Source organism: Rhinopithecus bieti, unplaced genomic scaffold (genome assembly GCF_001698545.2).
Source record: "Rhinopithecus bieti isolate Rb0 unplaced genomic scaffold, ASM169854v2 scaffold_31527, whole genome shotgun sequence".
Lineage (NCBI taxonomy): Eukaryota > Metazoa > Chordata > Mammalia > Primates > Cercopithecidae > Rhinopithecus > Rhinopithecus bieti.
The window spans coordinates 367,147-394,905 of NW_016813959.1; the positions used below are offsets into that span (position 1 = coordinate 367,147).

At 43.2% G+C, this 27,759-nt stretch overlaps 1 protein-coding gene and 1 long non-coding RNA gene across 2 annotated transcripts in view; one reads left to right on the forward strand and one right to left on the reverse strand.

The window, feature by feature from the left end:
- LOC108513481 (uncharacterized) overlaps positions 1 to 10,756 on the reverse strand; it is a 96,016-nt gene extending 85,260 nt beyond the window's left edge. Inside the window, exon 1 of the long non-coding RNA XR_001880916.1 lies at positions 10,238 to 10,756. This is a non-coding gene — a long non-coding RNA (uncharacterized LOC108513481). The remainder of the gene's footprint in view (positions 1 to 10,237) is intronic.
- IGFBP7 (insulin like growth factor binding protein 7) overlaps positions 9,008 to 27,759 on the forward strand; it is a 78,376-nt gene continuing 59,624 nt past the window's right edge. The window contains exon 1 of the mRNA XM_017849220.1: positions 9,008 to 10,331. Coding sequence (XP_017704709.1) covers positions 9,638 to 10,331 — 694 coding nt within the window. The 5' untranslated portion in view covers positions 9,008 to 9,637. The remainder of the gene's footprint in view (positions 10,332 to 27,759) is intronic.

The following is a 27,759-nucleotide window of genomic DNA, read 5'->3' on the forward strand; positions in this document are numbered from 1 at the left end:
AAGGCACAGGAAATAATTTAATCATCATATTTATTGAGGGTTTATTATGTACCAAGCACTGCTCCATTCAATCTCCCCACAACCTCATGAGATGGGTAATACTATTACTCCATGTTACAGATAAAACTGAGGCACAAGGAGATTAAGTAACTTACCCAAGGTCATATAGCTAATAAGTGCTAGAAACTGGAATAAGAGAAGAAAGGAATAAAAAACAAAGTCTGAAGAATGAATGGTAACTGAGATGTCTTAGTCAACAGAGAGCTAATCAGTGGAAGATGTGCAGAGAAATCATTCATGCATTCATTGACTCATGCACCTATTGAGCTGAGTGCTGGAGATACAGCAATGGTAAATCAGTTTTTAAAGCTAGTCATTGTCCTTGAGATCTGGTGGTTATATACAGTGCAATAAAGCTAAAATGGAGAATGCACTAAGAGAGGGGATTGAGAGACCTCTGTGAGACCTGAGGGTTAGAAAGACTCTTCCAGCAGAGACCAGTGTCTGTTCTGAGATGTGGAGGATGAGGAAGGATGCCCCAGGGGTCAGAGTAGATGGCTTTAGCCCTTTGGAAAGGGTTTTTTCTTCCCATGGGCACTGGATGCTTCTTAAATAGACCCCAAAAGAAGAGAACATGACTCTGACAGTCAAATTCCAAGTGAATCCAGTCATAGAGTTTATTTTTCCTCCTACCCTAAAAGCCCTCAGGGAAAAACGAAAGGGCTTGGCAGAGGCAATGGGTGGCCAGATAGACTGGGAAAGGCCTGAAGCTAGGATGCGAGGGGCTCACTGGGAGGAATAAAGCTCTGTGGGACGAGCCCGCTACAGCAGTGGGAAAGAGAGCTCAGCCTGGCATGTTGACATGTTTGTGGAGAATACAACAGGGACAAGTGAAAACAGTCCAAGACAGCAACCAAACCCAGAGCAGCTCAGAGAGAGGGAGCTGCACTTCCTGGGCAGACACTGAGCAGACGTCTATGCAGAGAGGAGTGGCGTCAGACAAAATTGTAGACTTGGCTGGAACTCAGTAGCAAGACAACTCCCAGGAGGGAAGTGGGCAGAGGAGACAAGACTGTAGTCCTAAAGAAAACAGAGGCTTGGGATGAGGTAAAGGCTCAGTCTTTCCAGGGAACTCCAGAAACAAGAAATCACATGTGAGACATCTAAAGAGGACAGCTTTTCTGGGAGACGGAAAGTCATTCAACTTGGCACATCAGGAGGTCAAAGACAGGGGTCAAGTGAGGCACACAGAGGGCAGGTTGGTAATGACTTTATGAAGAATCATAAGAAGTCTGGCATTCTTCTCATTAAACGGGGGGTGGTAGGTCAATGATATTTATATGAGTCTAAACCCTCGATTGACCAGAGCTGCTGCAAGAGGCCCAGATTAAGAATTCTGTGTGTTCTAATTGGTTTGGTGCATTTATACCTAGGAATGCTTTTTTATTTTTTTGAGACAGAATCTCACTCTGTCTCCCAGGCTGGAGTGCAATGGTGTCATCTCGGCTCGCCGCAATCTCCACCTCCCAGGTTCAAGCAATTCTCCTGCCTCAGCCTCTCATGTAGCTGGGACTACAGGTGCGTGCCACCACACCCAGCTAATTTTCGTATTTTTAGTAGAGACAGGGTTTCACCATGTTGACAAAGCTGGTCTCGAACTCCTGACCTCAGGTGATCCACCTGCCTTGGCCTCCCAAAGTGCTGGGATTACAGGTGTGAGCCACTGCGCCCAGCCTTATGCCTGAGAATAACTTCTATTCAGTCCCCAATTATCCTCTTCTTGCAAACACAACTGGTATAGAATTACATTAAGAATGTGACCCGGAAAGATTTAGCAAGATGAGTTCCGAGAGGCACATAAAGCTAGAAAGTGTTGCTTTCTTGCATTAAGCCAATTTTCCTAGACTTCTGGATGTCCATCTTTTCATTTCAATGACTAAAGAGATAGGAGGTTTTCCTACACAGGCATCATTGCCACCACATAGCCCCTCCTAAACCTCTCAATGAAGATCTACCAGGATAACAGGACTTTCAGTTGGGTCTACTTCTGACCCTTTGAGGCCATGCAAGCCCCCACTACACTCCTCAGCTGTGTACTAACCTGCCCCATTCCTTCCTGAAACCAGGAACCACACACAGAATGCTAGAGATTATACTGCAGGCCAAAGACACTCATTCCTTCCTCTTGCAGTTATATCTTCTCTCCTGTCTCTTGAATATCTCATTCCCAAATCACTTGCCCTGCTGTAAGAAAGTCACAGGGAACCTGCCGTGCTACTGAAGACCTTGGCATTCAAGCCGATCACCATCTCTACTGTGTCACATGGTCTCCCAGGCCCCAATTTTATGTAACATGAGGACAAATATTTAACCTTTGAACCTTAGGGAAGACCTAAAAATGCTACTTCTCAATAAGGCATGGGAATATACTCAACAAGAATCAAAAAGAAGAGGGACTTAAAGTTTTCCAGGATTTCCTCTATTGTGACACATCCACATTTCTCTTTTAAAGCAAGCATTATTAATAAGCAGTGATGTTATGAGAAGACACTACAGAGGGAAGTGGGTTAGCATTAAGGAAGTTGGATCTGAAGCTTGACAGCTATAGACTTTGACAATATTGAAATTCACTTGTTATTCCCCTAAGAGGCTGACATCAGCCAGGTAGCTGCACTGCAAAGGCAGATAAAGCAACATCTATGTCATTCGTATGATCAGTGACTCTTTCTTAAAAAGGTGAAGCTTCAGCATCAGTGAAAGGAATGTTGTTACTCTAACATCTTAGCAAGCTAAAACAAAATTTAAAAACTAGCATCCGTGAAATAAACGTTGTTAACATCTTAACATCCCAGCTGATCATCTGTTCAAAAGGAAAGGAATCAATGCTTTCAGGATAAATATCCTCCTAAACATTCAAAAACATCCAAGAAACTCCTTCCTGGGCACAAAGTTTTATTCATAGTGAAGTCTGTGAAGGAACCATTGAAAATATTTTATTTCCCTGATTTGACTTTCTCCCAAGCTCCTTTCGACGATGAGGAGACATTTTTATTTTTTATTTGTCTATTTGCCAAGGTGAATTATGAAATTGGGCCACTGGGAGATTAATACGGGGCACTGCATCATTTGCCACCAAATGATCATATCATTTCCCCCATAACAAAAGAAGGATGAAGCCTAATTATGGAATAACCCAAAGACATTTTTTTCTACTTGTTGTCACAAAAAGAAATGCTCTCTAATTTATTTTACAGGGAAATGTAAATGTAAAAGTCTGTGTTAATGCAAAGTTAACATGTTAAGATAATGAATTTTAAGACAGGAAATGAGGCTCTGATGGGTTTAAAAGCCTCTCTTGATATATGCATTATAGTCAGGATCATAGTTTAAAATCTAAATTTTTTTTGCAACTGTGTATATTTGGAAGTTGGCTATTATTCCATTACCTCAAATATTCCTGATGTGAAAGGCAGTTAAATAATAGAGCAGAACACAAGACTGACCACACAAAAAATCCTCCTTGATGATTTCTGGGGTTTCTTCAGATATTTCTGTGCCCCCGATGACTTAGGATCAGGGCTAATGGATCCAGAGTCACCTGGCTTTAAATGACCTCTAGCGAGTCCTTCAAGTTCTGTGTCTCTAATATTGAATTTTACAGGCTATTAACGCCTTTTCAATTATATCATTAGCTATTTTCCTGCATGGCAGTACCTCTTTTAAGAGATGAGATGCAGAATACTGATAAGAAATCAATTTCTGTCCTTTATTACACAGTGAGATGTTATCATTGAGAGACTTTACCTCAAGGGCTTACTCTCAGCCAAATGCCCTGCAATGTCTCCAATACAATGTGATATGATCACTAGGGAGCCCCCCACTCCTTCCTCTCCAGAACTGTCCGTAAAGGGCAGACTTGATTTGTAAAGAACGAGTCCAAAATCAAGCTCATCCTCTTCCCCCAACACAAACCTGCTGTGGCAGAGACTGGCACCTAGTCTCCCATGGGAGAAATGTCGGGGTTTCTCTTGACTTTCCTCCAGTGAGTTTCTTTATAAGACCTGTATATTCAACTTCTTTAAGATCTCTTGTCCATTTCTTCACCTCTATTTTGGGTAAAGATATGTCCCTATTGTCCAGGACAGTTTTGATTTATGCCCATTGTCCCAGCATAATCATGAACACTGCTCCCTTTCACTCACAAGAGTCCAAGTATAGACAACTGATACTGTCTCTATCGCAACTCCCATTGCCACAGCTGACTTCAGGCCCTTGCTAATTCCTACCTGGATAGTAGTAGTAGTTGGCAGTAGGAGCTGCCAACTGATTTTCCCTTTGGTCTACTTACTTTTAAAATTTTTTAATCGGCTGGGTGCGGTGGCTCCTGCTTGTAATCCCTGCAGGGAGGCTGAGGTGGGTGGATCACCCGAGGTCAGGAGTTCGAGACCAGCTTGGCCAACATGGTGAAATCTCATCTCTACTAAAAATACAAAAATTAGCCAGGCATGGTGGTGGGCACCTGTAATCCCAGCTATTCAGGGGGCTAAGGCAGGAGAATCGCTTGAACCCAGGAGGCAGAAGTTGCAGTGAGACGAGATCACACCACTGCACTCCAGCCTGGGTGACAAGAGCGCAACTCTGTCTCAAAAAAAAAAGAAAGAAAGAAAAAAATTTTAATTGATTGCCAATTCTGTACCAGAGACACTATTAGCATGAGGCCATGCTCCCCTGTAGGGACATGCAGTTTGCACACTGCACACGGGCATCCAGCCCAGGGAGCAAGGAAGACTATAATTTAGTTCTCCACCTGCTGGGCCACACATCTTCATGTGGACTGGGTCTGCCTCATCGGAGGAAGGGACGCCTTTTTCCTCACACAAAGCAATCACCTGCTTGCCAAGTCTTGAACCCTCAGTGCTGCATCTGCCCAGTGGAGGTGGGTTTTTTTAATTCCCATAAAGGCACAGCATAGGCTGACAGTAGTAGCCCCTGCATTGTGGAAACTACATTCCTTCTTCAAGTCTGTCCCTATTATGATCCATTTCCCTCTTACTTCTGTAATGACCGTCCAACACCACAACCTGACCTTGCCTCTCCCCTGCACCCCTCAACAGCTCACAGTCATCTATAAGATGTAGTCCAAAGCTCTGGGCGTGGTGTGCAAAGCCCTTCATATCTCTCTTCTGCCTTCTCTCCAGACTCATTTCTCCCCACTTCTCCACATACTCACCTTGCTTCAGCTAAGCTGAACTTCATGTGGTAGCTGGAATGTGCCAAAGTGGTTTCCACTGGCTTAGCCCCTTTTCATGCACTGTTTATCTGAGTTTGGGTGTTCGGATACACCCTACCCCACCACCTGACAATCTCTGACTTATTAATGGTGATGATGATGAAGGAGAGAAAGGAGAAAAAAATGAAATAAAGATGATAGATAACTATTGTAACAGACTGTTGAATAGAACAACTCTTCCCTTGCCTAAAAATGGCACTAGGATATACAACCCAAAACTATAGGTGCTATGTGTCCCCACATTCTAAAGCAGAGCCACCAAGAATTGGATCAGCACCAGGTGTGGTGGCTCGTGCCTACAATCCCAGCACTTTGGGGGGCCAAGGCAGGAGAATCACTTGACACCAGGCGTTGGAGACCAGCCTGAGCAACATAATGAGACTCTGTCTCTACAAAAGCAAAGAAAAATTATTAATAGCCAGGTATGGTGGTGTGCACCTGTAATCTCAGTTATTTAGGAGGCTGAGGTAGGGGGATCACTTGGGCCCAGGAATTTGAGGCTGCAGTGAGCTATGATTATATCACCGCACTCTAGCCTAGGTGATAGAGCAAGACCCTGTCTCACAAAAAAAAAAAAAAAAAAAAAAAAAAAAAAAAAAAATTGAACCAGAATGCTCCTCAATGCTACATGTCCCTACCACAAGCACCACAAGCCCCACACACCATTCCCGCAGGCCCCCACGCACACACACATATAAACAGGCTTGGGGTGGCAGCCTACTGGAGACAGCAGAAGGTTTTTCCTCCCCTTAATCCCTACCCCCCAACTCCTAAGAAGACAAGGGTAATGGAGCCAAGAGATCTGTGATGTTTGCAAGAAAAAGAGACAAGCATTCCATTGTCCAATTAGATGTCTCCTGAATAGGCAGGTTGGCGTCTGGCCCTGTGCTGACTGGACACAGAGGGACGTCACAGGGGCAGGCTGCACAGCACCATGGGTTTCCCACAGATATCAAGAAGCTTGCCAGACTGAGTAGTCTTAGAGATACTCCACCAAGAAGGGTGCCCACCAGGTACAAGGACCCATCGGCAAAGGGTTTGGGAGTGTCCTGTGGGCTGGGGGAATATTGAGCTGAAGTAGTGTAGAAGAGAGGGGGCATATATCTCTTGCGCCCTTCAGCCAAAGATCACAGGAATGCACCTGTATTGAGTAAGTTGAGTTTACCACTCACTGTAGCAGGAGGACAGACACCATAGGGAACTATGGGGGTCTCAGTAAGGGGGTGTTAGAAAGATTCTGTTACAGGATTTGGACTTTGGTTGAGTAATTTAGGGGAAGGTCTAAGGAAGCAGGAGATTGCTACGGATTGGGTGCTGTCAGAAAGCAGGAATGATTCTTTTTAAACATAAAGACAATTTTAATTGACAAAACATTGTGTATATTTACAGTGTACATGATGTTTTGATATATGCATGTATTGTGGAATGACTAGATTAAGCTAATTAGCATATCCTTTACCTGACATACTTATCATTTTTGAGGCAAGAACTTTTAAAATCTACTCTCCGTCAAGCATAAAGGCTCACACCTGTAATCCCAGCACTCTGGGCGGATCACGACGAGGTCAAGAGTTCGAGACCAGCCTGACCAACATGGTGAAACCCAGTCTCTACTAAAAATATAAAAATTAGCTGGGCGTGGTGGCATGCGCCTGTAATCCTAGCTACTCAGGAGGCTGAGGCAGGAGAATCGCTTGAACCCGGGAGGTGGAGGTTGCAGTGAGCTGAGATCACACCACTGCACTCCAGCCTGGGCAACAGAGCGAGACTCCATCTCGAAAAAAAGAAAAGAAAAGAAAATTCAACACCACTTCATGATAAAAACAATAAGCAGAATAGAAAGGAATTTCCTCAACGTGGTAAGACTGTCTATGAAATGCCCACAGCTAACACCATACTTAATGGTGAAAAACTAGCAACTTTCCCTCTAAGTTGAGCACTGGGACAAGGGTGTCCACTCACCTCTTCTATTCAACATTATACTGGAGATTCTAACCAGGGCAATTATGCAAGAAAAAGAAACGAAAGGCACCAATTAAACAGGAAGAAGTAAAAGTATCTCCATCTCCACATCCAGCCTCTCCACCTCTCTAAAACTGAAGCTGGACAGATGACAATATCTGTTATTGGAAGGGTGGAGTTGTCAACTTGCTCTTTAAAGGCTCCATTCATCTGCCTTTTTTCTAACATCTCTTCTTGTTTTCAGGTCCTCCTTGACTGGCGCTGTCACAGAGCTCGGGTTCCCCTTTCAGTGACCAGAAACTTGCTTGTTTTCTTTGCTTGCTGGGCAGTGGAGGAGGTTCCTCAAAGGGACTCTGCTGTGGCACATGTTTGCATTCTCACTGTTGGCTCTGATGCAGGACTTTCACACACTGTGGGTGACAGCCCTTAGTGTACAGCAGCTGCCACTGCCCACCAGCATGCCCTACATACACACACACACACACACACACACACACACACACACACACACACAGAGTTTGTAGAGCCTGAGGGCTTCTTCGGGCTGCAGAGATAAGCACATTTATTGGCTGTCTTCCCTTCCTGCTTGCTCACCTGCCTGCCCCAACCCTCAATCTGTGTGTCCTGATGTGACCTACTTGCACTGGAATCCTTGTCTCACAGTAAGCTTCTGGAGAATCCAGAACTATTACAGATCGTCATACTAGATCATGGAACCAATTTAGTGGCTCCTGACCAGTGAATTAAATGAAATCAGGGCCAGGGGTGGTGACTCACACCTGTAATCCCAACACTTTCGGAGGCCGAGGCAGGTGGATCACTTGAGGTCAGGAGTTCGAGACCAGCCTGGGCAACATGTTGAAACCCTGTCTCTAGTAAAAATACAAAAATTAGCTGGGCATGATGGTGCACGCCTGTAATCCCAGCTACTTGGAAGGCTGAGGCAGAAGGACTGTTTGAAGCTGGGAGGCAGAGGTTGCAGTGAGCCAAAATCTCACCACTGCACTCCAGACTAGGCGACACAGAGACTTCATCCAAAAAAAAAAAAACAAAGAAAGAAGACAGAAAAGAAAGCAAGAAAAGAAGAGAAAGAAAGAAATTAAATACAACAGAAAATAGAGTACACTCTGCATGTGTTTCCTTTTCAGGAAAGCAAATGGGTCATGTAAACTGCATCTCTTAGGACGGAACAAAGACAAAAATATTTGGGAAAGCTCTGCTCTAAAGATTTTTCATTGTTTTTTAAACAACTGTCAGGTCAACATACGACCTTTGAGGGAAAAAAAATGCTCCACTTGTCTATAATACACTAAGGAGAGGCCAAAAGCAGTGCTAGGTTTTTCTGGATTGGAGGAGGTTTCTCCACTCTCCACCCCCCGATTTTGTGGTCACTGAATTTTCAAAAAGTTTGCAATAATTATCCTTGTAAGAGTCTGTTGAGAATGAGTTCTTCACATTGCTGATAGGATTATGAACTGAACTGCTGGCTTTCAGTCAGCAACCCTGTAAATCCCTGGATTTATGCTAAGAAAAAAGAACACAAAAGAACCACAATGTGACATGCAGAATATTGCACGCTGCAGTGTTACACATTCAGTTAAAAAGTGAAAGCAACTTCCATGTCTGCATTGGAGAGGCCAATGTTCCTGGGAAGAGAGGCTTTCAAGTTGAGTTTGCAGAGCACTTAGCAGAAAGACTGAGGAAGAGTCCATCGTTTATATCAAAAACCTCCTGGAATGCTGGTGAAGACTGGGGACGCTTTAGGTGCCTCCGTGGCAGCTCCAACGAGGAAGGAGCTGGGACCCCTGCTCCTCTCAGCTGCTTTCTCTTCTCCCCAGAGGCTTGCTGGAGGGCGAGCAGTTCAGCAAGAACTCAAAGCACAGCTCTCACGGATTCCAGTACTCACTCACTGAAAAGGGCTAAGCACAAAAAAAAAAGCACAGCTTTGTTGAATGCCACTGGGAGGCGAAGCGGGAAGGGAGGTGCAGGCAGTTAGGAGGTTCCAGAAAGGGAAGTGGTGGGCAACGATTTGTCCTTTTAGTGCCTGACACCCAAGACCACAGCGGGCCTGTGGCCAACGGGGATAAAAAATCCACAGGTGGGGGTTTTTAACAGCTTGTTCTTAAGAGAGCTTCCCAAACCACAGCGTAATGAGCACTCAGGTGTCTCAGGCCCTCGGAGACTTTAATAGATGAAACCCTGGATCGTCTGGAAGCCGTGGTTGTTAAGAAGTTTAAATATATTGACCGGAAACGGGGAGAAACCAGAGAGTGGAGGAGCCGCTCGCACTGCGAGGCGATCCCTGAGGGCTCGGGGCAGAGGACTGAGGACCGAGCAGGAGCTGGCGGGGTGAGCTCTGTGAATCGGCCGTGAGACCGAGCGCCCATGGGCCGGTCACGCCGGGTGACCGCTCACCCCCCCACTCCAGCAGGAGCGCGCGCGCAGGCCCCGCGGGCCCGGGAGGGCGGCACGGGCGGGGCCCTCGCGCTCTCACCGCCCGGGGGTGTGGTTCCCGCTGCTGGGACGGGCCGGGCGGCGGGTTTAAGGCTCAGGCCGTCCCGACCCGGCTCACTAGCGCCCTTGCAGCTGCCACCGCACCCCGCCATGGAGCGGCCGTCGCTACATGCCCTGCTCCTCGGCGCCGCCGGGCTGCTGCTCCTGCTCCTGCCCCTCTCCTCTTCCTCCTCTTCGGACACCTGCGGCCCCTGCGAGCCGGCCGCCTGCCCGCCCCTGCCCCCGCTGGGCTGCCTGCTGGGCGAGACCCGCGACGCGTGCGGCTGCTGCCCGATGTGCGCCCGCGGCGAGGGCGAACCGTGCGGGGGCGGCGGCGCCGGCAGGGGGTACTGCGCGCCGGGCATGGAGTGCGTGAAGAGCCGCAAGAGGCGGAAGGGTAAAGCCGGGGCAGCAGCCGGCGGCCCGGGGGTAAGCGGCGTGTGCGTGTGCAAGAGCCGCTACCCGGTGTGCGGCAGCGATGGCACCACCTACCCAAGCGGCTGCCAGCTGCGCGCCGCCAGCCAGAGGGCCGAGAGCCGCGGGGAGAAGGCCATCACCCAGGTCAGCAAGGGCACCTGCGAGCAAGGTGGGCACGAGCGCTTCCCTCTCCAACCCTGACCCGCTCGGCCCAGCGAAGGGCACATCCGACTGGGCGTCCGCGGCGGACTCGCCCTGTGCTATTCACCTCAATTCCCCCGCGGGCATCAGAGGAGCCAGATGGGAGGGAAAGAGTTGGCAACTGCGGAATGCCAGGAGGGGTGGGCGACGCCCCCCCTTCTCTTTTTTGGTGGTTTTGAGAGTTTGGTGCGTGCGTCAAGAAAGTGAGAACTCACAGGGCCGGGTGTATACGTAGAAAAGATTTTCCGAGACCTCAGACTTCCCCATCCCCAAAGCGCACCCAACGCGTGCTAACATCTGTCCATTTCTTGTCATTTTCTTTCTTGGCTTGGGGATGTAGAGAGAGGTGAAGTCAAGAGATGGGGGAAAGCAGTTTGACAATGAGATATGAAGTAAGGACTTCCAGACAGATTTTTTTTTTTTTTTTTTTTTAAGACAGGATCTTGCTCTGTCGCCCAGGGTAGAGTGCAGTGGCATGATCTAGGCCCACTGCAACCTCTGCCTCCTGGACTCAAGCGATCCTTCTGCCGCAGCCTCCCAAGTAGCTGGGACTACAAGCCTGTGCCACCACGCCTGGTTAATTGTATTTTTTTGTAGAGACAGAGTTTCACTATGTTGCCAAGGCTGGTCTCGAACTCCTGACCTCAAGTAATCCCGGCCTGCTGGGATTACAGGCATAAACCACCGTGCTCAGCCCTGATTTCTTAGTATTGAAGAAAATAGTCCACTTTCTAAAAATTAAAGGTTCTCAGACAGTAATCTAGCTAATTATTTGTGGGCAAAATAAAATACAAACTCTTTGAAGAATGTTTTGTGATGCACTTTGTTGTCAACCTTCAGATCATTTTGTTTTCCCTTCCTGTTTCTTTGATTTGTATTGCTTTGCATAATTTGTCCCCAGGATGCACTGTTCAGAAATGTCTTTGAGATTATGTTTGATTGTTTATTTTATTCCAAGCAAGTCCAAGCTTGCTGTAAATGAAATAAGAAAATAGGCCGGGTGTGGTGACTGATGCCTGTAATCCCAGCACTTTGGGAGGCCAAGGTGGGCGGATCACGAGGTCAGGAGTTTGAGACCAGCCTGACCAACATGGTAAAACCCCATCTGTACTAAAAAACAAAAATATAAAAATTAGCCAGGTGTGGTGGTGCACACCTGTAATCCCAGCTACTCAGGAGGCTGAGGCAGGAGAATGCTTGAATCTGGGAGGCGGAGGTTGCAGTGAGCCAAGATCATACCACAGTACTCCAGCCTGGGCAACAGAGAAAGACTCCATCTCAAAAATAAAAAAAGAAAGAAAGAAATAAGAAAATAAAGTCTGGACTTGTAAACACACACACAGAGACACACACACACACACACAGAAATTTTAACTCTGATGCCTGAAATAACATTTTCCATTGGCAGTATTTTCAAGGGAAAGTCAGACATTCAATTTTGGCAGCTCCTGATCTCAGTCAAGGTAGAAAAGGGAGAGGAGGCAATTCTGAGATTACAGAAGCTGTTGCTTCTTTAACACAGTTCAGACTTTCTCCAGAATATCCAAATTCTTTCTTTAGAGCTTTTCCCTGAAGTCCACAAACTAATAGATTGTATGTCATCAATTTCCAAGTTCATTATTGAAAGCCTTAAATTGTGTAACTCACTATTAAATATTTATAGTATCATCACCTTAAACTTAGAAAATTGCAATCCAAAATAATCTGCATATGTTTCCAATAGAAACAGTTATGTGTTACTTTGGATCTCATTTGTCAGTCACATCATGAAAAGATAAATGTGCATCATTTAAGAATTTATTCCAAATATTCAGATTTTCCTATAAACATTACAGTGGGGAACTTTCTCTATAGTTTTTTCAAAATGACAGATACTTGCTTTATCAGAGCAGAAGGTTAGCTTGGTGATTGTTCAAGTGTTGTCAATTTCTAGTTTATACTTAATATTCCTTTTTCTCATCTGCTACTTACATCTCCAAACACTCACACAGTCTGATTATAAAATATTGAGACCGTCATATAGAACCAGTTTCATAACCTCATTACCATGTCCACCCAGCTCAGTGCGTCTCCAGACTGCAAACCCTTTGAGGGTTCTGGCCCGGCTTTTCTTTATATTTGGGGAAATGTTCTAGAAAACAGCATCTAAAACTGGAAACCTTGACTTAAATTAGCCATTTATTCTCATCCTAAATTGAGAGAGATGAGGTCTAAATGGCAGAGACAATTTATAGGAGAATGCCAAAGAGAGCAGAAGAGAATGGGAAGCCTTTCCCACAGCAGAACTTTTCCACTGCAGAGACAATAGAGTGATCCCTGTCGCGTCCCCTAAATATTTCTTCTGACACCTGAATGAGTTTTGACAATCATAGAAAGCAAACTGGACAGAGTGCCATTTACTTCTGTGCCATTTCATACTGGGGCATTGCACAGAATAGGAAATGCATTGTCTAGGTTCCTCTAGACCTCTAGGTTCCTTTCTATTCTCAGAAGAAACTTGAGTTATGCTTGAGTATAACTTGAGGAGGGGCCAGGTAGGGGCAGCATTGTGGGATTCAGCCACAATGGTGTGATTCAATCTGCCTTCTGGTCTTTTGGTCCCATTGAACATGCATTTACTGAGCAGCTAACTTGAGTCAGCACTGTACTAGGTGCTATATACCAGGGATGTACAAAACAGATTTGATGTTGCTGATTAAGAAAGTATCTGTACAAGTTACAAACTCACCTCCCAGAGCACTTGCCCTGGAGCCCTGGAGCTTGCCCCAGTCTTCCTCCTTTTGTAAGATCACCACTTACCCACCTGGGAAGAGATCTTGGTCTGCTTGTTTTCCATACCTCTCTGGTAGAAGGCAAAGCGATCTGCTTGAAAATATGTCTGAAAGATAATCACCAAATAATTTCGAATCTTGGAACTGTCATTATGAATTTACTGCCATTAGATTGTATTGAGGTCCCTGAAGTCATAGGTAACCAGATGGGGGAATTTGAAGATTCCATTTAATTAAAAGAAGTTGATACAAAGAAGCTAAGTATATAATAAAATTTCATAGTTGGAAGAGAACATGATACTTCTCTATTCCAATTACTGGTTATACCTGTTGTTCATAGTCTTTTAAATTTGAGCTCTTTGGCAATCCCATTTCAGCCACTTCGGTCTCATTAGGTACCATCCTTTCTCCCTCAGAATTAATTTTCACTTCTGTAATCAGAATGTCACTCTTAAGGGTCTCCCTTCTTAGTACCTTTACGACCATGTTCAAACTACGTAGCAGGACATAACAGGCCCTTCACGATATATCTCCATTCTATTATTTTGACCTCTCTAACCTCCTTTATGCACTAGCCACAGTAAATATCTGCTATTCACACTTCAGCACATATGTCTCTATGCTTTCATGCCTCTGTAGATGTTGTGCCTTCTGCCTGGAACACCTCCCACCTCCACACAGACCACAATCGCACCCTCCTTCTCTTCCTTTCCATCCTTTGAACTCTTACCTGTGATCCTTTTGTAGTTCATAAGCATGATGATTGAGTGTTCATACACATGTGTGAGGTATGTCACCCCCCAAACCTTTTATGACATTGGCACATTACCTGTCTGACATGAAAGAAAAAAATAATGAAAATTTGAAAAATGAGCTCTTACCTAGCCTTCAAGGATCAGCTCTGTCACTTTCTCTGTGAAGTATTCTGACTTTCCCCCACCCCAAAATGATGTATCTGTTCTTCTAGGACTATGCATCCAGCCATTGTTTCAACTAATATTTATTCCACATGTACTGTGTGTCATATATAAGAGGCAGTATAGCAGAGAAGTTAAGATGAGGAGCTCTCAAGCCAGACTCCTTTGGTGTGAATCTTGACCGCTTACTAACTATAGCCTTGAGCAAGTTATTTAACCTGTCTGCCCAAGGTCTTGCTCTCTTGTAAGACAGGGATTATAACCATTATCTGTCTCATAGGGTTGTCATGAAGATTAAATGTCATGAATATTATCCATAGAAAGCATTCGATGAACGTTAATTGTTGTCATTATTCAACATGAAAGTAAGCTCCAGGTGGGAAGGGAGATTTTGCTCCCTCATATAGACAGACCCAAGGACCTAGATAAGTGCATGGTATGTAGCATGTGCTTTAAATACATGTCTAATGCATGAATCAATGAATGAATCAACCTGTGAATTGGCTAGGCACTCTCCTAATCTCAGGGTAAGTAACCTTGAAGAAGATACACAGAAACAAGGAAATATATTTTCACACAATGTGTATATGCTGTGAAGGGTGTACATCAGAGAACTAGGACAGAGACTCCAGATGAATGAGCAGTATTAAGTGAGATGAGTAGAGCCATGCTAAGAACCCTTGGGAGGATTTCAGCAAAGGGAACAGCAGGGCCTTGGGCCCTGAGTGGAGAACAAGTTAGCTAGTATAGACCTTTACCAACTGCCACAGAAGGACTCTTTGAATGTCTGTCTTCCCCACTAGACTGTAAGCATTGTAAAAGAGGGATTTCATCTTATAACTCCTTATAAACACAGTTTCTGGCTAATAGTTGGGCATATCATAAATATTTGTTGATTAACAAAGGAATTCTCTTAAGAAAGCACCTTCCTGTTTGGAAATGCAGGAAAGCCCCTCTCCTGCCTGTCTGCTCTCTTTCCTCCTGGCATCTTCTGGCTTCCTAAAGTCTAGGCCAGGAAATTCATCTGACATTGACTTGCCTTCCCTTCTGTCATCAGCAATCCTGAACCCTAACATTGGATGGTAACTTTTCCCCCCAAATCCCAACATTTCTACATCCCCTTGCTGAGTAGAATGAGGTCCAGAGCTATAGAAACTGTTCTATAAATGGAAAACACTTCAGTTTAGATTTTGATTTTTCAGGAACTCATTTTATTTGATGAGTTTTAAACCTCCATTCTTTGAGATGCTCATTTTAGATTCATTAGACTCATTTCTTATGTTGATAATATATCATTTAAATGCCCATGTTCTACTACTATCCTTCAGTAAATTTATGAACTTCTTTGAAAGTTGAAACAAAGGGGTTTCAAATTAAATGAAGTCATTAATTGTCTGGTTTATCTTGGAGGAGTACAAGTCAGTGTAATATCATTAAACTAACATAGCAGTACCATGAGGACTGTCAGAGAGCCAGAGGAGGGGACCCAGGTTCATGGAGGAAAAGCCAGGAATCACTTAGTGAAAGAATGATGTCCTGACTGAGACAGGGATAAGACGGAACTGGCTGGAGAAGAGCTAATATAGAGGTTGTGGTAGAGTTAGAAGGGAGATGAGAAGAAAACACTATATATATACAATAGAATACTAATTCAGCCTTTAAAAAGAAGGAAATTTTGTCATTTGCCACAACATGAAGGGACCTGGAAGACATTATATTAAGTGAAAAAAGCCAGGCACAGAAGGATAAATGCTATGTGATCTCACTTATATGTGGAATCTAAAAATAGTCAAACCCATAGAAGCAGAAAATAGAACAGCAGTTACCAGACATGGGGTTGGGAGGAGGGGACAGCATTGGCAAGATGTTGGTCAAAGGACACACAATTTTGGTTAGAGAGGAGACATAAGCTCAAGAGATCTATTGTCCCTCATGGTGATTATAATGAATAACAATATATTATATACCTGAAAATTGCCAGCCTGGGCAATATAGTGAGACCTCGTCTCTATAAAAAAAAAAACAAAAAATTAGCTGGTTGTGGTGGTGCACACCTGTAGTCCCAAATACTTGGGAGGCTGAGGCGGGAGGATTACTTGAGCCCAAGAGGTCAGATCTGCAGTGAGCCATGATCATACCACCGTACTCCAGCCTGGGTAACAGAGCAAGACCCTGCCAAAAAAAAAAGAATTTCTAAGCTAGTAGACTTTGAATGTTGTTACCACACACACAAAAAAAGTATGTGAGGTAATGCATATGTTAAATAGCCTGATTTAGCCATTCCAAATTGTCTACATATATCAGAATATCGTGTTGTATACCATATATATACAATTTTCAGTTATCAGTTAAAACAATTTTTTAAGAGAAAGGAGATAACCAGAGCATAGCCAGCAGAAAGACTCACATGTGGTTTGGTGGGATTGCCTGGGGAGAAAGAGGCAGCTGGCCGTGTGAAAGAGCCCAGTGATAGGGGAGGGCCTGTGACCCCTTAAGGAGCTGAGACGCTGTCACAGAGCAGTGGGAGCCGCTGAGTGATGGAGCTGGATTTGTGCTTTTAGAAAAGCTTTATTGGGAGAGTGGATTGGAAGGGGGCGAGACTACAGTCAGAGACTCCCATAAGGAAGCTGTTACTGTAATCACAACAACAGATGCCTACACTCCTTCCCAAGACCTGTTTCCCTCTCAGATCTTAGAAGCGCTGTCAAATCCGGGTTCCCAGCCTGCCATGGCAAGCTGCTTGCTACTTGGGAGTGAAAAGCCCTTGAGGAGCTTTTTCTTATTCAGTGACTGCTCATTAAGTGCCCTCACCTCACTTGCCTTATTAGCCAGGCCTGCCTCCAAATTACCACCACTTGCTCCTTTCGGGAGTCTCTTCCCCCTAAAGTCCCTATTACTCTTTCTCTCCGCTTTCAGATCAGAAACAGAAAAAGTCACATTCCCTAAGAGCCTGCCCCAGTCCAATAGAAATGCTTTAAATTTTTTTCTGACCTCAGCTGCCCTTCTTGAGCACAGAAATTTCTAGAATATTGAGTGAATCCACTGGTTCTTTATTATCACTTTGTCCAGTTTCAATCTCTGCATTTTAGGAAAGATTTGAAAAACTGAAGGACAGAAAGTGGGGTCTTAGAGGACTTAGGATTCTTTCAGAGGAAAGTAAAGAACAAGTTAATGTGTCTTCATCATTTGGGAATTAGTTATTAAATCGAAGGTGCCTGACAAATTGCTCTCTTAATGCAGTTCTTCAGGAGGACGGCATTAAAAGGCCTGGAATTAAATAGCCACAAGGCACGTTTAGATGACACGATGGAAGAACTTTCCAGTAAAAACTGTTGAATAGGATACTGTGTTCAGGCAGAAGTCAGGAGACTCTCTTTAGGAGAGCTGAGAAATAACTTGAGGGGAGGGGCCACATCTGGGGAGGATTTTATAATTTTTAAATCTCTTAAACTATACAGCTTTGACCTGGAATGATTAAAATGATTAAGCTGAGCAGGCATTTGTTAACATCCTGAAATATGATTTCCATCCTGTCCCTAGAGCCTGTCCTCGGGGTCCACTGTACACTGGACTTCTAGAAGAAACTGCCTTATAAGGCTCTCTTGGATAGTTCAGTGACAGAACACCCTTGGATGGAGTCCAAGGCCAGCTAGCCTTCACTGATTCAAAATTCCTCCCCACAGTGGATGAGATTATGATGCTTCCTTTACCTCAGGCCACCCATACCCCACAAACAATCTGACCTCATCTGTGTTTTCATTGTTAGGCAAATAACATCTTGTTTTTAGCAGCTGGGGAACCCTGAATTATCATCAAAAGAATTTTTAAGCCAGGGAATATGAGTATAACCTTTTTTTGAAATGTAAGAGTGGCACAATTAGAAAGCTTTGAAATGGAAGGAGACTTAGGTATATATGAATTAATAAGCCCACTTATTTAAAGCAATTTCAAAGATTTCCCAGTGAGTCTTTTACTCTTATGTAGGGGTAGCGGTGGAGGACTAGAAATGTTCAAGGGAAGCTTCCCCCAGCTTGTCATATATGACTTTTCCAGGTCAATCAAGACCCTCTCCTCCACCAGGCCTCTGAGAGAAAATGAGATCAGAAGAAAAAAGCCAGGATGATAATGAGGGGGGAAAAAAGTGTATTTGTTTATTTTTTTTAAACTTAAAATTGATTGTGTTAAATAGTTGATCTCTGTTTTATCCCAAGTTGGATTAATGGCAAAATGATTTGGCCCTTTTGAAAAAGCTAATGTGTTGAATTGCCTTTACTGTTTTACAGAGGAGAGCAGGTCAAGGTTAATTAGAAACAGCTGGAGCTAACAATAAGCCTCACCCCCATCAATGTCCCTACCAGGAGAGGGTTACCAGGGAGAGGAGCAGTCCAGGGTATCCAGGGAGGACCTGCTGGTCCCAAAAGCAGGCCAGAGTTGCAGAGAAGTTTTGTGTCTGAAAAATAAGAAAGGTTCATTTCAGGTGAAACAGACCTAGGAACCCTGTGTTGACAAAGCCCCATTCATATGTTATGAAGTTCCCACAGTAAAGAGCACTGACAAGGCCAAGGCCAACCCAACAGGTTCAAAGTAGGCTTGGCCACTGTGAAAGAACAGCCCCTCAGAACTTCAGGAGAATGTATATAACAAATGGAGGTACAATTTCATACCTTCACAGGATTATTGAGAAGGTCAAATTACATAACACATATGAAAGTACTGTGTAAACTATGTGGACTGTGTGGCACCAAATAACTGTAAAGAATTATTAACTAGACTGTAAATGCCTTGGGGGCAAGGAATACATCTGCATCATTCCTCGTAGTGAGTGATCATGACAACAGGTATTTGTGAAGTACTCCACAGTTTGCTAAGGGCTTCTGTGGATTTTCCTCATTTGCTACTCATAACAACCCTGGAAGGTAAGGGGAATTACTGTCCCAAATTCCAAATAAAGACACTGCAGGTCAGACATCACACAGGTGGTACATAGCAATTCTGGTACTTACTTTAGGTATTCTACTATAGCCTTGCGATTCAAAGTGTGGTGCGTAGACAAGCAGCATCGACTCTCTGTGCTATCTTTCTTTTTTATAAACTCAGAATTATTTAAAAATAAGTTTCTAACAAAAGAGATTCAGAAGAGTCAAACCCTTGGGTGTGAAAAGTTTTAGGAAGACTTTCCTGAATTTATTTTGCCTGTATTTTGTTTTGATGAATGAGCAAGGGGAATATATGATATATTTGTGTCTAAATAGATCTAAAAGAGCTATTTCATTAGCATAAAATAAACATTCTGTATGATAACAAAGTTTATATCAGAGTTGAGATGGCTTTTTATGGTACATATGGTGTGCCTTCTAAAAAATGTCATATTCAGTGAAAGACGGTATTTCTTAAAATGAATGAATGTCTCTGAGGTAGCTACCATTAGTCCTTCTATGGCCAGATTAGAAGTCTTAGAGCCTGGTCAGGCACAGTAGCTCTTGTTTGTAATCCCAGTACTTTGGGAGACCAAGGTGAGAGGATCTCTTGAGCTCAGGAGTTCAAGACCAGCCTGGGCAACACAGTGAGATCTCATCTCTACTAAAAATAAAAATAAAATTGTTAATTAGCCAGGCATGGTGGGAAGCACCTGTAGTCACAGCTACTCAGGAGGTTAAAGTGAGAGGGTCACTCTAGCGCAGACATCAAGGCTGCAGGAAGCTATGATGGTGCCACTGCACTCCAGCCTAGATGACACGGTGAGACCCTGTCTCAAAAAAAAAAACAAAAAAGAAATAAGAAATCTTAGAGCCTGGCAGGGCACCGTGGCTCATGCCTGTAATCCCATTGCTTTGGGAGGCTGATGCAGAGGATCCCTTGAGACCAGGAGTTCAAGACCAACCCTGGCAGCATAGCATGAGACCCTGTCTCTACCAAAAAAAGAATTAAAATATTAGCTGGGCTTGGTGGTGTGCCTGTTGTCCTAGCTACCTGGGAGGCTGAGGTGTGAGGATCACTTTCAGCCCAGGAGGTCAAGGCTGCAGTCAGCTATGATTGTGCCACTGCACTCCAGCCTGGACAACAGAAGGAGACCCTGTCTCATAAAACAGAAAAACCTTGGAGCCCAACCCTTCAGTTGCAATCCAGAGGCTCTTGAAGGATCAGCGAGTGTGCTAGGGCTGCTGGCACGAATATTAGTCCAAGAAAGACCTCTTGGAGCATAATGTTTGCATGTGCTGTTTGATCATTTTCCAGGCCTTTCTAGTAATTCTGAATAGGGTAGAGGAAAAGAATCACTAGGATAACTGTCAACATGCTCAAGTATTCACTTTCACCTAAGGTTTAACCCTGAATGTTGACCTTGACCTCTGACCCCAGCACTGTCCCACCATCAATTTTCCCAGTTTCAGTAATAATATTTAGTCCACATCTAAGCTGTGATCTAAGGAATTTGCATTTTTTTTGAATTGAAGCATATTTTTGTCAGCTAGGTGACAGCTTGCAGAAGGAAAATTCATGCAGGGGTTTGAGAATTCAATTAGGCATAATCCATTTAGACTTTTTGAGGGAGAAGAAAAAAAGAAGGCTTTCATATTCTTACAGGCAGAAAGGCAGCTGACTCCAATCATCCTGTTCTTTCATGTTGTTTTCTTGAAGGGAAGTCTCCAGCTTCTACAGAGGTTTGTCTTTTTCTCTGAGTGGGAAATGCTCAAAGGCATTTTCATTTACATCACCACAGATTAGTGGGCCAGTGGTCAAGTGGTTGAATTGGGAAAGCTTTAGATCTGACATCTGTTCTGCTGTCTTCTGGCCTGACCCCAAGCAAGGGAGAAAATTTATCAAGAAATAGATCTCCTGGAACATACAGAAGGTTTTGAAAGAGACCACACAGAAATGAGGCTTCAAGAATTTTTTAGGGTAGCCCAAGCCTGCAGGATTCAGAGCCTGCTCCTTCTCCATGGGAGCTTTCAGAACTTTCTGCTCCGGGAATAGAAATCCAAAAGTGAATTTCAATAGCAGATGCAGCAATTACACTGCACCCCTGGCTTCCAAAGGACCCCCCTCAGGAAGCCATAGAGCGTTTGATGGAGAATGAAAGGCTTGTGCAGCAGTGCTCTCTGAGTGAGAGAGGGGAGATGAGAGACCCATGCAGTGTGGCTGTTTAGTAGAAATGCTCAGCTCAGTGGGAAAGGGCAGGCTGGGGCAGAGATCAAGATGCCACCAGATATTTAACAGGCCAGGGCTTCGGAGCCAGCGGTCCCTCTCTGCTCTGTTGTGTCTCAGATCAGAGCCTCAGGGCAGGACGAAAAAGTTGATCTGACTTGGCTTTTTCTGTCCTGCTGGGCCTTTGGTTCACTAGAAAATAACTGGAAGGGCAGGGCAGGCCTGTTCTGGACCCAGTTGCAATGTGGCAAAGTGAGCAGCTCGTGCCCCTTCCCCACCTCCCCATGACCTCTCATCTGAAGCCTCTTTCTTTTCACCCATTCGGCCTGGCCTGTTACTGCATGCTGCCCCTTTTTCTTGTCTGACTGAACTCAACCAAGTGGGATTTTCTTTTCTCCACCCACCAACCCTTTCTTAGTTACAGTTACAGAGCTTGGCCAGTAACTTTATAAATGGTGAGTCCTGCTCAGTCCACTCCTCCTAACTCCATCCCCAGACTTATAAGCCACTTGACATTCCCCCATGAGAGAGCAAATAAGCAAAAACTTGGCATGCCACCTCTGAAAGGCAGCCCGAGTCCATGTCATCCAGGAGAGATGGTCAGCCCTTTTTTTCTTGATGCTCCATTGGGATGAAGTTTTTCTCATGCCTTAGGATCATAATCCACCCCATATATCAGCCCCAAACCTATCTCCTTTTTTAGGACAAGCCCAAGGGGTAGGAGAGATAGCTATAACCCCATGGTGTGACTGTGGATTTGACAGGTCTCCAATGCTCACCCCAGGGCTGTCCCTACCAGTTACTTTCAACTCTTTGTGCCAGGTCACCCAGAAGCCAAGATTGGCTAGTATACACAAGGAAATATAGCAGAGTGGTTAAGGAGATGAACTTTGGAGTCAGACCACCTGGGTCAAATCCCCACTCTGCCACTTAACTATTTGTGTGACCCTAACCTTCATTCATGATTTTTTTTACCTGCAAGACAGGTATAATAACAATGTTATTATACTTAGAGTTTGGGGAAGTTAAGTGAGGCAATGCATGAAAACCATTGGTACCTGTTTCCTTTCCATTTTTATTGTTATTAGCATTATAGAACTGAGTATGAATTAATATATTAGTGGCTTGCTGATGTCCTGCTTTGACCAGTCCAAACACAATACTGCCTCATGTGTTCCCAGGTTAGATCTGAAACCTATGTTAAGGCCTGCGTAGACAAAATGACTGTATAGTGTTCTTAAAAAGAAAATTCCTGGGAACTTCCATCTTGCTCTGCAGAGATTCTAGAACAGGGAGTTCTGCCCATCTTTTGAGAGATCTCAGAGTCCAAATGTAGACAGTCTAATGGGAACCACCCAGGATGCTAGCCAGAGGACATGCTTTGCTTTGCAGCATAGAATATTTCCATCTTCAAGCTTGTTGTCACTCACATTATTTTTAATAGCACCTTTTAGATATAAAATAATTTTGGATTCAGATGTCACTCACATTTAGTAATCATTGGACTCTCTCCTCCCTGGATATTCTACCAGCATTTTATACATAGGAAATACTCAATAATTTTTGTTGGATGGTTCATGGGGGTAAAAAACGAAGTACTCGCTCCAAAGAGGAATGTGAACCAAAATCACAGAGTTTGGCAGAAAAAGAGCACAATTAGTGCCCGTTAGGTACACATTGAGTATTATCTTTGGCTTTGAGAGTCTTACTGGTGGAAATATAAAGTTCTTGCTGCAATTTATGTGTCTCTTCTTTGGCTTATACATGTAGCCTCAGCTTAGCAGGAACTCATTTGTTTAAAATCATTTAAAAATCAAAACATTCAACTATAAACAGATGTATTTAGACTCAGAAAGTGCCCACTTAGGTTGGTTCATTGCATCTGTCTGAGAGGTGATAATGTCCACCTTCCAGTGCGGGTTGACGAGTAAAGAAATGAAGGTATGGAGAAGAGGTTTAAGAAACTGGATAACTTTTCAGATCCACCAGCGCCAGCAATTTTGAGTGAAATTGGCAGAACATTGGGACTACTGACTCTCCATGTACTGTGCACTCTATCACCTTCTAAAGCAGTGGTTCTTCACCTTGGCTGTACATCAGAATCACCTGGGGAGCTTTACAGAATGCTGATGCCTGAGTTCCACTCCAAGATTCTGATTTAATTGGTTTGGATGTGACCTGGGCAGCAGGACTTTTTAAAACTTTCCAGATGACTTAATGTCCAGCCCCAATTCAGAACTATTGTTCTAAAAAGACTTCAGGTCACTTTTTGGGATGCCTCATTCCCTTGGGATAATCATAATAATAATAGGCCAGTTTTCGCTCAGTTTATCCAGCATCTAGTGTTTCACAACAGGGGACTTTTGAGAAGATCTAGTATGCCATAGGAAGTGTAAGCCCTAGAAAACGTGATCACCCAATATAATGCAGGCAGCATAAATGATTTGGCTACTTCTTATCTTTCTGGCTATTTCACAGCTCTTATTTGAATCAGACAGAATGGAAATATGTCAGTATTGTTGGTACTTAAAAAATAGTATCCCAATACATTCAGAAAAGTATTCACCTAAAGCCACATGATCCAATCTTTCTATTATTTCACTAGAATATACGCTCAATGAGCCCAGTGCTCTTTTTATCTATTTATTCACTATTGAATCTCCAATATCTAAACTATCCTTGGGATATGGTAGGCACTCAATAGATTCTTGTTGCGTAAATGAATGCATAATTAAGAGTAGATTTATTATGTGCCCTGTTGGAAAGGGAAACCTTCACACTGATGGAAGCCCACCTCTGTCATCTATCTGGAATCTCTGATAGGGAGAGGTGGCTCTGCTCATCTTATTGGTCCCTCAGCTTAGAGGAGTATCTCTTGTCACTTGGCTGAGGCCTTTCCGATTGGCATCTTCTCAAATTACCCTTTATACTTACTCTCTATTGTCACAAGATCTCTGAGACTGACAGCAGTATTCCGTTCCATTTTATCTCTCCTCAAATCATTTCCCAGGCAATGGGTATGGGGATTGTGCAGCCTTGGGAAATGTATTTAACCTCTCTGAGCATCAGTTTTCTCATCTGTAAAGTGAAGATACTACCGACCTCACAAGGTGGTTAGAAATGATTAGAGGAGAGGTAAAATGGAATGGAATACTGCTGTCAGTCTCAGAGATTTTGTGACAATAGAGAGTAGGTATAAGGGGTAATTTGAGAAGATGCCCATCGGAAAGGCCTCAGTCAAGTGACAAGAGATACTCTAAGCTGAGGGACCAATGACTTAATGTATTTTAAATGCTTAGCACAGTGTTTGACCCACAATTGGCCTTTAATAAAGGTTAATCTTAGTCTAACTTGCCCTTCAGTTAAACAGTAGCAGAGGAAGGCATAAGTACAATACATTCTCATTATTCACTGAAGTTTTGTTCTAGTAAGTCACCACAAGCGCTAAATTTGTAAATACTGAACCACTGCTCCGAGGAGCAATTCAGTTAGGTTCCTGCAAGCCTCCAATCACATTTTTATCAACTGATCAATACATAATTTTGTTTTATGTGTGATTCTATTTAAAGACACATTATTTAATATGCATTACGATTCATTAACGTTGAACTCATGGCCAACAGTAAGCACTGCAGCTCATGCCAGAATGAAGCTTATCTAACACGTATTTTCCATCAGGAACGACTAGACAACACTTCAGCACAAAGTTTGGGGCCATTTTAGACAGCTGAGTCACCATCAGAAGGCACAAAAATACAAAAAGAAGTGGCATTACACAGACTGTAAGAGGGGTGCTTGTTGATAGTGTGACAGCTGAAACTAGAAGCCAGAGTGCTGCCTTGTTCCACCTCAGTGGGGACCCTGCGCATCCAATGACTGAAATGTTTGCTGCTCTATGCATGTCTGCAAATGATTAGATTTGGGGGAGGTAATTACATTTTAGCAAGTAGGTGAATTTGCAAATATGGCATCCACAAATAATGAGAATTGACCGTATTTGGAAGTGGTCAAGGCTTCAACAACAAGCATTAGAGAACTACCAAGGATTTCGAGGGCAGAACCCAAGTGTGGGTGATGCTTCCTTTATATGCCTCAAAGCATATAATGTCATTTGAGGCGCAGAGCAGGTATTTAGGAAATCATTCTTGGATGACTCTTGATGCAATTTAACAAACGCATAAACTAGCCTTGTTTTGACTATCCCATGATGAGCCTGTTTTTGCCCTTCACCCATCTACAAGATGTTAGTGAGAAGTGTAGAGTTCATTAAGTTTTCATAGGAGTGGCAGGAAGGTTTTGTGGGAGGCTTCTCCTCCCATTTCTCTGCGCAGCCTTCCCACCAGCTACAGAGCATCCCACGTGGCTCTGACTTCACATGGAGCCACCCTCAAAGGCACCCTCTCGTCCACACCTTCCCCACAACCATGCCTGTCATCTCTCTCCCAGTTTCCACTTGGCAAGTAGGCTCTGTCCCTGGCTCTGCAGAGTGCACCCATCTTTTAGCTCAGGACACAAGGTTACTTGGATCCTCACTATCACTGGAAGTGGAAAATTATAATAATTCCCTGTCACTCACATCCAGTGCCTGCTTTTTGTAAATGATGTGCTGGGTGCCAGATGGAAATCTGCCCCATGAGAAAGACTGCCCCTGCTCTAAGGAGCTTAGAAACCATCCTGGTGGTTTGTAAAGTATGGGAAGAAAGAAGAGGCAGTTAGACTCAAAATAAGAAAGTCCCTGTGTAAGCCAAGCCAATAAAAATGCACAGGAACAAAGAATGCACACACACTCCCCTCAACCCTTCATTTTTAATTATTGGGAGCATATTTCTGGGAAATTTCTACTGGAAGGGGAAAAATGAACAAAGGTACATTTACATCTGTGGCCTGTGAATACATTATACTTTGACTGCAGACTCTATGAGCTTATACATAATGTAACTATGGCTAGAGGTGTAGTAGTACATAAATGAATTAGTTATTATTTTGCCCAAAGTGACATTCTAGAGTGGAGATGAGTGAATCTTATATTTGCTCAGAATTCAGCTAAGGAGAGAATATTGATCCAAAAGCATCTTAAAGGTTGTATTTAAATAACTTAGTAAATGCTAAGGAAACAAATATGCAGTAGATTCACTTCACTCTACCTAGTTCCCTGGCAAATGTGTAAAAAAAAAAAAAATTTAATAGGTGCAATGACCTATTGAGATGATGAGAACACTGTTTGGCAGTTAGTCTCCAACAATTCATTGTCAGAAGTTTCACTTTTTGGACAAATTACAATGGATTTTAAGTTCTTTTTTTTTTTTTTTTTTTTTTTTTTTTTTTTGAGACAGAGTCTTGTTCTTTTGCCCAGGCTGGAGTGCAGAAGTGTGATCTCCGCTCACTGCAACCTGTACCTCCCGGGTTCAAGCGATTCTCCTGCCTCAGCCTCATGAGTAGCTGGGACTACGGTTGCCTACCACCATGCCCAGCTAATTTTGTATTTTTACTAGAGACGGGGTTTTACCATGTTGGCCAGGCTGATCTTAAACTCCTGACCTCAAGTGATCCGCCTGCCTCAGTCTCCCAAAGTGCTGGGATTACAGGCATGAGCCACCATGCCCAGCCTGGATTTTAAATTCTAGATTTACATATCCTTGTTAATTAAACTTTAGCTGCTGTGCAGCTTCAGTGTGTCCTGGGAATGTAAGCTAATTTCATTTTATTTTCACTAATGATCTTTTTTGTTATTAAAAACTAACAGTGGAAATTTGTAGAATTCACTGAAATCAAAGACTGTCATTGTTATTATTTTTATTGTATTCCATTCTAGTTTTTTTCTAGGCTCATATGACATTATTTTGGTCATACTATGGTCCATATGGGTTACATCTTGTTTTTAATTTAGCAAGTAGGTGAATTTGCAAATATGGAGTCCATATATTTGCAAATTTTAAATTTATAACATATTTTCCATGTATTTAAAATATTTTATAAATTTTATTTATAAATCTATATTGTAATAATTTGAATGAACCATAATTTACTCTGGTTTTTTTTGTCATAAATAACCTTTTAATTCACATCTTTAGACATAAAGATCTTCCTTCTGCATTATTTCTTTATAATAGATCCCAAATTGGAATTACCAATTAAATGATATGGAGATTTATATATATGTATAAATTTATATATATTGACATTAGTGATTCCAGCTTAAAAATTAGCCTCTTCTAAACAATTCAGACACATTAACTCCTTAAAACTATAGGCTAAAAGCAAAACATTTCAATAATACAACAGAAATTACTTGTTAATTATCATTAGGTTTGTATTGTAACTGCGTATCTTCAATGGCATAAAGACCATTGAGAGTTGTACCTGCATCCTAGTTTCTATTTATAAAATTTGCAGTTACTAGCCATAAAACCAGGGACCCTGCCTGTTGTCTAGTTTGCATCTAATATTACCAGGAATCACGGTTTCTATCTCAGATCATGAAGAGTTATTCCAGCAAGAACAGAAAGAAAGGATATGTGTACTATAGTAGTTTCCTTTTGTTAAGTCCAATTTGGTCAGTCAAGTA